The 10,821-nt window shown below is 44.3% G+C and overlaps 1 protein-coding gene and 1 long non-coding RNA gene across 3 annotated transcripts; one reads left to right on the top strand and one right to left on the bottom strand.

The window, feature by feature from the left end:
• The first annotated feature begins 807 nt into the window (after positions 1-807).
• Spatc1l (spermatogenesis and centriole associated 1 like) lies at positions 808-10,316 on the top strand. The gene is made up of 3 exons (XM_021633156.2): positions 808-1,146; positions 9,583-9,734; positions 9,990-10,316. Exons 1-3 carry the CDS (start codon positions 1,068-1,070, stop codon positions 10,314-10,316), a joined length of 558 nt encoding a protein of 185 aa, XP_021488831.2. The 5' UTR covers positions 808-1,067.
• On the bottom strand, positions 6,230-10,802 carry LOC132648343 (uncharacterized). 2 transcript variants are annotated; one of them, XR_009586716.1, is made up of 4 exons: positions 10,528-10,802; positions 9,935-10,335; positions 9,579-9,717; positions 6,230-7,269 (listed from the first exon to the last, which is right to left on the bottom strand). It is a non-coding gene; the product is annotated as an uncharacterized LOC132648343 (long non-coding RNA). The 2 variants fall into 2 exon arrangements; XR_009586717.1 differs by having other exon boundaries at positions 9,579-10,335.
• Between the last annotated feature and the right edge of the window lie 19 nt (positions 10,803-10,821).

Genomic DNA, 10,821 nt, shown 5'->3' with positions numbered 1-10,821 from the left:
TGTTTTAACTTTTTTCCTTTATGGGACATTTCCTCAGAGAGCAGCTGGCTTCTGCGTATTTATATTTTAAGATATGATTTTTGATAGATTCTTTAAAACACATTCTCAAGTATGCTTGCTTTCTTGCTAAGAGAACAAGCTAAGGTTGATAAGAACTTCCTGAGTCAAAGAACAAATAGCCAACTTACATTTGATGAGGCCCATGGAAAATATGGACAGTCAAATATACGCATACCCGAGCTCAGGTATGGCTGCAAAAGGGGTCACTGAGAGCAGGCAGGCACATCCAGAGAGGCTGACCACAGCTTTGTTATTTGGTTATTTGTTTGTTTCAAGTACTGAGCTTTGAACTCAGGGCCTAGCCTAGCCAAGCAAATGCCCTCTCAATGAGCCACCACCCCTAGCCTCAGCTTTGCTTTTATGATGAAAAGGGGTGAAAAGACGTTGGGTGTACACATAGTTCCAGGAATCAGAGGAACCACGTAGCTAGTTCCCAAGTGGCCAGATATGGATAAATCTGAGAAATTTACATTTCGGAAAAACTTAACATTTGTGACAGATTTGGAAAGCATGTAGGTATCACTGCAGTGAGGGTGGTTGTGAGCGGTTGTGAGCATACCAGTGCCCACATGCTTACTGTTGAGTTCATGGAGCGGGGGCTCCCTCCATCACCTGGTGAAATGCCCAGGTTGGGGGAGGGGCAGAGTTCTGGTCAGACCCTGTAATGTTCATCCACATCCCTCTCTGTGCTTCCGGGTGCGTCCTAGTACCTCTAGCCTGACTTATCCTTTTTCTTTTCCACCCCAGGTCCAGAGTTTGGAAGGTTTGCCGCTGTCCCTGAGACATCCTCCCACCTACAGACATCTTCCCTGGAGGACCTGCTGTGCTCACATGCCCCACTCTCCAGTGAGGATGAAGCCTCCCCGGGCTGTGCAACCACATCTCAGGTGCCTTTCAAGGCCTTCCTCAGCCCTCCGGAACTACAGGCACGCATTGCCGACAGGAAGCTGTCGCCACTCCTGAGTCCCTTGCAGGATTCCCTGGCTGACAAAACCCTGCTTGAGCCCATGCGGCCTAAGAAGGTGTGCTTCTCGGAGAGTAACCTGCCCACTGGGGATAGGAGCAGGAGGACCTATTACCTCAATGGTATGGTACACACAGGTGGCTCTGGGTGGGGAAAACCATGTTTAGAGCCATGGCTCTGGCTAGCTTCTCCAGTGTGGAAGTGTTGGGAGGAAAGCTAGGGTGGGCCTGGGGCCAGGGTTTTTTATGTCTGTCCAGGCCTTTTGGGAAAAAAAAATGGAGTCGCTTGTCCTCATATTTAGCTGAAAAACAAACAAACAAACAAAAAAAAACTCTTTGTATGGTTCTAGCTATACGTCCTTTTTGGTTTCCTAGGTATCATGCCTCCCCCCTCTCCCCCCCCGGGGGGGGTTTCACTGTCTACTGTTTGGTTGGGGGAGAGATGAAACTATTGAGCGTCGTCAAGTAGAACTTCCTGATAGTTTTTCTTTTGTCCTCTGTAGTTTTTTGTGCCCAGTTTAGGAAGTCTTAGGTTTTGGATTTAGGTCTCTCACTCGTTAAAAGTGTTTGGTCTGTGCTATGAGGTTTGCATGCAGAAGCTGCATCCTGCTCCAACACTTGAAAAGAAGGCTCTTCCCTGTGGAACTGCCCCAGCATCTTCTTAGGAAACTCACCTCTTCCCGACTGTGAATCTATTTTTGGACTCCTATGCAGCTCAGCCACCTGTGTAGATCCACTTGCACTAGATGTTTGTGGCTTTGTGTAAAACCATAAATCAAGTTCTTCTGGCACCTTCATATTCCTCTATTCACTTTAGAATCAGGCTGGCTATCTTTACAAAAGAAAGTCTGATGACATCTTGACTGAAATGAATTTGGACCTATAGGCCAATTATGTTGATTTTTAGACAAAGGGTACCTTCACAATATTGGCATATTTACTTCTTAATTTTAATAATTATCTGATTTTCCATTTCCCTTTTCTCCCTCCAACCCCTCCCTTGTACCCCTCTTTCAAATTTATTATGGCTTCTTCTTTTTTACTTGTTGATGTGTGTGTTTGTGTATGTGTGTATATGTGTATTTCTAAATATATGAATGCAACCTGCTCAGTCTGTATAATTTTATTTGTATGTATATGATTTCAGAACTGGACACTTGAATTTTTTAATGAAAGGGTTTATCTATATTTATTGAGGTCTTTAAATTTTATTTATTTATTGTTTTTTTGTTTTTTTGTTTGTTTGTTTGTTTAGGCAGAATCTCTCTACATAGCTCCAGCTATCCTAAAACTCACTATGTAGATCATACTGACCTCAAACTCACAGAGATTTCCCTTCCTCTGCCTCCCAAGTGCTGGGATTAAAGGCATGCACCATCAGGTCCCAGTCATAAATGTTATTAACAGCGTTTTATATTTCAAATACATGCAAATATCTCTATATATTCCTATATAGTTACCTGTATGTTGAGCTTTGTGATAATTAATTTATGAGTCATGTGTCAATCTGCCCGGGCTAAAGCACCTAGTCATGTGGCTGCCCGTTATACTGGCTTGCTTGTAAAGTTTTTTTTAAATGGTAAATTGGTAGTCTAGAGGAACAAATCACCATCCTCAGTGTAAAGCAGTTGAAGATGTGGAGAGATCCCCTGAGAATTCTGTCTTCCTGAGGCTGCTTTCAGACCTGAGCCTTAACTATCAGGCCTTTCTGGTCTCCATGACACTAGCCTTTGGAAAGGAATTTTATCCACATCATCAGTTCTTCTGGCTTTGCTGTTTGCCAACTGCAGATCTTAAGATTTGTGGGATTTTATAACCCTGTGAATTTCTTATAATGAATCCCTTTGTGTATATACACACACATACCTGATGAACAGTGAAGAACACTGATTAATACAATTTGTGTCTTAAAAACTTACAAACCTGTAACTATTTTTGATAGATTCCTTCTGTTTTTATTTTATTTTTACAGTACAAGGACTGGACCTAGGACCCCCAGCACACTAGGCAAGCATCCTACTGCTGAACTATATCCCAGGCCCAATTGTGTCTTTTGTGATGAAAGACAAGCTCATTGTTTTGTTTCTAACTTACGTCATTAATTTCTTTTTCTTATCGTATTACACTGGCTAGGTCTTGAAACCAGTATGGAGTGGGAAAGATGACAGTGACATATTTGTCTTTTTCTACTTAAGGAAAGCTTTGATATTTGATGTTAGTTAAGGTTTTTGTAGATGCTTTTTATCAGGCTGAAAAAAAAATTCCCTTTGGTTTCTAGTTTGCTAATTTATCACAAATGGATGTCAGAATTTTGTTCAATACTTTTTCAATATCTATCAAGATGAGTACTTGTTTTTGTGATATGTTAATATATTGACTTCATCCCTGTAACAAAACACGGGACACAGGCTGCGTATGAAGTAGATAGAGATTTGCTTCGGCTCCTGGTTTGAGAGACACAAGTCTAAGCTCAAGTTGCCCCCTGGATTTGTGATCCTGGAGAGGGAGACACGGGGTTGGGAGCAGCAGGGAATGACAGACAGGGGCTTCAGTCCCACACTGACATGTGACAGCACATGCCCAGTGAGCTAAGGAGCTACCTCCAGACTCTGCTTCTTTCTTTAAAGGCCCATCGTACTCCTACCCTGAAATCAAATCTTTTCATCTGGACCTTTGGAAAGCCCCACTCATACCGTCGCTTACGCTAAATCATACTAATTTTTTTAAATGTTAAACTAACTTTGCGTTCCTGAGAGAGAAGCCTCATTTGATGAAGATATATTTTACTTTTCCACCTTGTTGAATTCTGTTTGCTCTCGTTTGTTAAGAATTTGTGCTATTCGTGAGGACACCGTTCTTCAATATCCTTGTAACGGAATTTTCTGATTTGGCCCCAAAGAATGAGATAGTGTTGCAGCCTCTTTAATTTAGCTGGGACAATTTATGTTATATTTGTCTTATTTCTCACATGTTTGTCAGAGTTCACCACGGAAACCAACGTAGCCTGAGAATCTATTTGTAAGAATGATTTCTTAATAAGATTTATTTTTATTTTATGTGTATTTGTGTTTTGTGTGTGCATGTCTGCGCACATGCACAGTGCCCATGGAGCCAGAAGAGGTGGTAGGATTCTCTGGAACTAGAATTAAGGATCACAACCAAGCCACTCTTATGGGTGCTGGGAACCCAACCCAGGTCCTCTGCAAAAGGAACAAGTGCTTTTAACTGCGGCGCCATCTCTCCAGCTTTTGTAAGAATGTTTTATGAGTACAAATTACATTTTATTGAATGAGTCTATAACTATCCTATAGTTATCTATTTGTCCTTGTGTAATATTTGGCAGTTTGTGAATTTTCAAGGAAGTGGTCTGTTTCATCTAGGTTGTCAATTTTTATTTTATGTATAAAGGTATTTGTAAGACGGTGTGGTGGTGCACGCCTTTAATCCCAGCACTTCGGAGGCAGAGGCAGGTGGATCTCTGGGAGTGTGAGGCCAGCCTGGTCTACGAAGCAAGTCCAGGACAGCCAGGGCTCCGTTAAACAGAGAAACCCTGTCTCAAAAACAAAACAAAACCAAATAAACAAAACAAAACAAAACACAAAAAGCTATTCCTAATATTTCCTAATGACAGGTGTCATTAGAGTAGTATCATTTTTAATTTTTGATCATAGCTGTTTCTGTTATTTTATTTTTCCCTGCTAAGTCTAGTTAGAGATATATCAATTATTTTTTTCTTTGACATACAGGCAGATCTTGGAAATTTTAGGTTAGTCTAGGGATGAGTCCTAGAACTTCTTAGGTATAGCATGTTTTATCTGCCTAATTACTGCTTGGGGGAGGGACAGGAGGAGAGAGAGACAGAGACCGAGAGACAGAGACCAAGCTGCAATAATACGGAGAGGATGTATGGACTCTACCTCTCCATGCCTCCATCTACCCTACATATGTTTGCATGTTTGTATGTTTTGAGAAAGGCTTTCACTGTGTATCCCTAAGTGGCTCACAGATTCATACCAGTCCTCCTGCTCCTGCTTCTCAAATGTTGAGATTACATGTACTACTGTGCTTGACTGGGCCTATGTGCTTTTTTGTTCTGTCATTTTTAATTCCTGGATTAAATATGTATATTCTTTGACAATTTTATATATGTATTAATGTGTTTTGATCACATTCATGCAGTTTTTTTTTTTTAATCTCCCTACCCCCCCCCCCCCGGCTTCCTCTGGATCCCCTCTTTTCCCTAATATATTCTCCCCCCAACTTTTGTGTCTTTTCTTTTGATGACACACTGAGTTTAATTATGGTTGCTTGCATGAATGTAAGTGGAGTTATTTACTGGTTCATGGGCAACTTACAAGTGGCTACACCACTGAAGAAAAGTGGTTCCCCTTTCTCCAGCTGCTGGTAACTGCCCATAGCTCCTCGGCTAAGGCTGGAGTCCCATGAGCCCCTCCTCTATCCACTTTAGAATGTTGTTGTGTTCAGTAGTGTGTAGGCCTTGCACAGGCAACACGACCAGCTGTTGTGAATTCTTGGGTGCATGGCGATTTCATGTTCAGAAGCAAGCATTCCACAGCCCTCCTTCATCCCGGGGCTCTTACATTCTTTCCTCCCCTTCTTCGGCAATGTCCCCTGAGCTTTGGGGATGGGGAGTGATAAAGATGTGCGTTTGAGGTTGAGTACTCAATAACTTTTTCTTAGCGCTTTGACCAGGTATGAATCTCCTCATTAACCACCTCCCACTGCAGACAGAAGCTTCTCTGAACAACCCTGAAAGCAGCACTTCTTTCCCGGGAATAAACGAAAATACTCAGAAGGCAGTTTGACAACACGTCCCTAGGATTTAGGGAAACAGTAATAGTAAGTTCCATTCTAGGGCCTATGACCTCCCCACTCACAGGCTGTTGGCTAGATTTGCGGTACCAGACATAAATTCCCACCCGTGGAGCAGGCCTTCAATCCAATCAGAAAGTGGCTGGTTACTCCAATAAAAAGCATGCCACTATTGTATCAGTTGGCTCATCATGCCTGCCTTTCCACTGCTGGGCGAGAGAGTTGATGACTTTTTCCCCCTGGCAAACTGTAGCACTTCTAGCACTTTAAAGCTGCCAGCAAGGAGGAAGCTCCCAGCCTATGTCTGGGTTTGTAGTACTTTCTGCAACTGTACAGAATGACTAAGACAGAAACGCACTGGAAGGCATACAGCTTTAAATAGCTAAAACAGTTTATTCCTAGGTTAGAAGACTTAATATTGTTTAATAGCCAATATCAATAATTACCAATAGCTCATTGCAACTCATCTGTTCTAGCTAGTTTCTTTATGAAAATATATGCATAACCTTATATTTATGTTAAAATATACAGGACCCAGGACAGGTAAGACAACTTTCAAAAATTGGGCAAAGTGGAGGACTCACACTTTCTGATTTCAAATTTACTATAAAGTTATGTTAATCAAGACCATCATAAGACTTACCATAAGGCTAGACATATTGATGAACTGGAAAACAGCAAGCTCATGAATTTGAAATTTGATGTTATAATGTTACTAAGACAGTTCAGTGGATAAAGGACAATCTTCAACACATGGGCGTGTACATGCAAAGAGCAAAGCTAGACCATACCTCATGTCATATGCAAAAATCAACTCGAAGCATATGACAATGCTTAAGAGAGCTAAGAATTCCAAAACCCATAAAACTTAAAGACACAGGATTCAGTCTTCATTACCTCAGATTTGACAATGGATTTTTAGGTCTGACAACAGAAACCTATGCAACCACCTAAAACAGATAAGCTGAACTATTTTCCTGAATGAAAAACCTCTTGTGCTTTAAGGAACACACACACACACACACACACACAAAAAAAAAAAAAGTCACTGTGGGAAATATTTGTAAATCTCGTACGGGTAGGGGAATAGTTCCAGAATATATAAGAACTCTCGCAGGATGTAGTGGCTTATGTTTGTAATCCTAGCTCATAGAAGGATATCTGATATGCAACCCCTGTGAAAGGTCAGTGGTCACTCCAAGGGGTCATGACCCACAGGTTGACAACCGATGACTTAGGGACTGTAGACAAAAGAATCTCTAGTTTTAGCCCAGTTTTGGCTTAACAGAAAGACTCTGTCTTAACAAAAAAAAAAAAAATGTTTGAAGGGCTCGGGCAGATTGGCTAATACGCACCATTAATGAACCTCACAAGGTAAATGAGAGCCACAAGGGGTTCCATGCTCTTTCCCATCTGCAGGAAAAAAAAAAGGCAATGGAGAAAAAGGAATTTTCTTTGAGTACTGATGGAAATGCAAAATAGGGCAGCTGCTAGGAAGAGTCTAGCATATCCTCAAAAGGTCATAGTTATGACCCAGAAATCCTAGCGAACTGAAACAAATGTTCCCCCCAGAGGAAAACAACACAAACAGCCATCAACTGACAAGCAGGTAAATAAAATGTAGCTTGTTTATATGATGAAATATTACCCAACCACCAATAGGATGATGAATCACCAGCACATTACAAAGATGGACCCTGGAAACATTATGCCAGGTGTATGATGTCAGACACGAAAGGGTGCCCATCGTGTAGTTCCACCTATGTGACATGTCCATCTTAGATAAATAGAGAGAGAGAGAGAGTGGTAGTTTCAGGGGCTGGAGAATGAAAAGCCCTTGGTAATAGGAGAGGATTTGCTTTTGTTTGCTTTGGGGGGTCACGAAGACTAGAAAGAGATAGTGGTGATGGTTGTATAGCTCTGTGAATAACAGTGACCAGGCTGCTTTGACAGGCCAGGCTTATAGAATGTGAAGCCATCTGTGCTGCCATCCTGGGCTCTGTAAAGCAGGAATTGGACTGAGAGGAACTGTAGAGCTTATACCCCTCAGAGTGACAAATCAACCTGGGGCCTGTTTTCCACACGAATGACAGGTCTTTTCTCTCAAATTCAGATGAGGTTCATCTTTCAAAGAGCGAAAGGTTTTGAAAGGATATTGGGATGTATTGAATTTTTCAAATAATGATTTCTAGGGGCTGAAGAGATGGCTCAGAGGTTAAGAGCACGGGCTACTCTTCTAAAGGTCCTAAGTTCAATTCCCAGCACCACATGGTGACTCACAACCATCTATAATGTGATCTGGTGCCCTTTGCTGGTTTTCAGGTGTGCATGCAGGCAGAATGTATACACAACAAATCTTTTTTTAAAAAAATAATGATGTCCATGATAACAGAAGCTGCTGTATGGAGAAGGGTTATTTGGGGGCATTGTGTGTGTGTGTGTGTGTGTGTGTGTGTGTGTGTGTGTGTATGTAGGGTACAGAAGGATCCAAGTGTCCTGAGAAATACAAGAAGAGTAATGAAAAGAGACTCTCCCATCAGCCACAGACATGGCAAGGTTGGGCTGATACTGAACTTTTCGACACCAGCCAGTCTTTGATGCAATGGTGTGGACCAGAAGAGGCTGGCCCTTTCCAGAGCCAGGCTGTGATGCCCCTGCTGACCTGAGAGAGGTTGGTGGGTGGTCTGAACAGCATCTGGGCAAATGTTGTTTTATTTCCTCCGAAGAGGGTGAGATGAGAGCCATACCCAAACTTTGCAAATTCACAGCTTGGGCTGAGCCCAGAGCATTTCCGTCTAACTATCCCTGTATCTAGTCCTGGAAGCTTCTAGCCTCTGTACAATCTAATCTTCTGCAAGCCCAGACTTTAAAGGCTTCAGCTTCCAGCCTTCATCTGCTAACCTAGAATATTTTCAGCCTCCGAGGCTTACTGCTAAGTAAGCTGACCTTTTCTAGTTCTGTCTGATCTCTGGCTGGATGGCTCAACTCAGCTGTTCTGGCTCAAAACTCCTCTCCAAGCTGAAAACGGGCTTTTCTCCCTGCTTCTCACTGAATTGTTCTGCTTGGAAAAACTGCCTCTGAGTTCCATGAACTGAACCGAACTGCATTGAATTGTACTGTGGTCCCAAACTCTACTGGACTGTATCCTCTCTGCTCTCTCTCTGTGTGTTGCTCTTAAGTAGCTTCTCTTTCTTGTGTGGTCTCTGAGAGTTAGGCATATCCTAGCATATCCTAGCTCTGGCTCATTTGACAATCTTTCTCTGATTTGTCAGTTTGTCTTCTCTTCAAATGGAAATCATTGTTTGGGATTAAAGGTGTGTACTAAATTCCAGCCAGAGGGATTAAAGGTGTATCTTAAGAGTGTGTCTGTATTTTAGATCCCATAGACCTCGGCCTTTGGATGTGTACTTGCCATAGTAGCCTTGTTGCTGGATTAAAATTCCTCTGCAGGAGAAAGCCCCACTCTCTCTGGATAGACCTGGGTGCCATCCCCCCTAGGGCCCCTTCTCTCTTCTGCAGGTTCACATGGCTTTTGGCATCTCAGGCAGAGAAGGGAGCCATGTGCCCAGATCCCAGGGAAACACGCTGAGAGCCAACAGAGAGGGACTAGTGCCCTCGCCAGATCCAAACATCTCAGCTTTTGAAAGTTTTTCCTTTACCCTGGCAGTGGGGGGCAAAGGTACCTTGGTACCTTGAAATGGTCAGAACGGGGCCTGTCTCACCCAGAGATCCAGAGTTTTGCGGGTGCTGAGAAGGATGGCCGCATAGTCGGGGAGATCGCGTTCCAGCTTGACCGGCGCATCCTGGCCTATGTGTTCCCCGGGGTGACGCGCCTCTATGGTTTTACAGTCTCCAACATCCCTGAGAAGATCAAGCAGGTACACTGTCTCTGTTGTTCCAGGTCCGGGCTGGTACCTGGGTGCGTGAGGGGCACACCCTGGGGCTGTCGAGGCCTTGCAGACACCGACTTTTCTTGGGTCCAAGTGAATCCCCTCCTTCCTCGCCTTCCCTGCCTTCCCCGCCAAGGGCTCACCCTTCGGAAGTGCTGACGGGGCCTAGGGCCCCTGCTCCTACCTACCTCCACTAGGGTCAGAGACTTCTCTGATGTGGTGCTTCTACCTTGTGTCTCTCAGACGTCTATCAAGTCCCTAGACGGCTCGGTGGATGAGAAGAAGCTGCGTGAGCTCACACATCGGTACCTGACCCTGACGGCGCGGCTGGAGAAGCTGGGCTACAGCCGCGAAGTACACCCAGTCTTCAGTGAGTTCCTCATCAATACTTACGGCATCCTGAAGCAGCGTCCAGACTTGAGGGCCAACCCGCTGCACAGCAGCCCCGCTGCACTGCGCAAGCTCGTCATTGACATCGTGCCACCCAAGTTCCTGGGTGACTCCCTGCTACTGCTGAACTGCCTGTGCGAGCTCTCCAAGGAGGACAGCAAACCACTCTTCGCCTGGTGAGCCGCTCGCCTCACCCTTCCTGCAATAAACGTGTTTGTTCCAAACCCGGGGACCACCCGCGTCCTCCCGCACAGAAAGCTGTCTGCCCAGCTACCCTGGGGAAAGACCTCCTCCACGTCTGCGCTTGCCCTGGGCACTCAGCAGGTCGGGCTGCGCACGGCCATGGGGCACCTGTTGCCTTATTAAAAGCTTATTTATTTGTTTGCCTTACCTCTGGCTCTTTGAGGGCGTGGAGAGGTGTCTTGGTCTCGGCTGGCCCGCGAGAGCTGTGGGTCAGTTTTCATGGACGGAACTTGGGCTGGGCTGCTGTTCGGGCTGGGTGCTGGGATCCTTAGCACAGCGTCCTGGAAGGCCTCAGTCTCACCCTTGAGAGGACCAGTAAGTCCCCTTCCAATTTGGGTTTCTCCGAATGCAGAGCTGGAGGCAAGATGGTTGTGGAACCCACAGTGCCTATTAGAGTAGAGAAACAGTCCTGTGGTCAAAGTTAGGGACTTTGGACTATTAC

This window comes from Meriones unguiculatus, chromosome 16, assembly GCF_030254825.1.
Source record: "Meriones unguiculatus strain TT.TT164.6M chromosome 16, Bangor_MerUng_6.1, whole genome shotgun sequence".
Taxonomy (NCBI): Eukaryota; Metazoa; Chordata; class Mammalia; order Rodentia; family Muridae; genus Meriones; species Meriones unguiculatus.
The sequence above is the reverse complement of the archived record's forward strand: the minus strand, read 5'-3'. Positions and strand labels throughout refer to the sequence as shown.

What these genes read in the sequence shown, in the direction of transcription:
- Spatc1l (XM_021633156.2), top strand. Translation starts at nt 1,068, where the DNA reads ATGCGGCCTAAGAAGGTGTGCTTCTCGGAGAGTAACCTGCCCACTGGG. An exon ending in GAGGACCTATTACCTCAATG is followed by an intron (nt 1,147 to 9,582) that starts GTATGGTACACA and finishes TGTCTCACCCAG; the next exon opens with AGATCCAGAGTTTTGCGGGT. An exon ending in TCCCTGAGAAGATCAAGCAG is followed by an intron (nt 9,735 to 9,989) that starts GTACACTGTCTC and finishes TGTGTCTCTCAG; the next exon opens with ACGTCTATCAAGTCCCTAGA.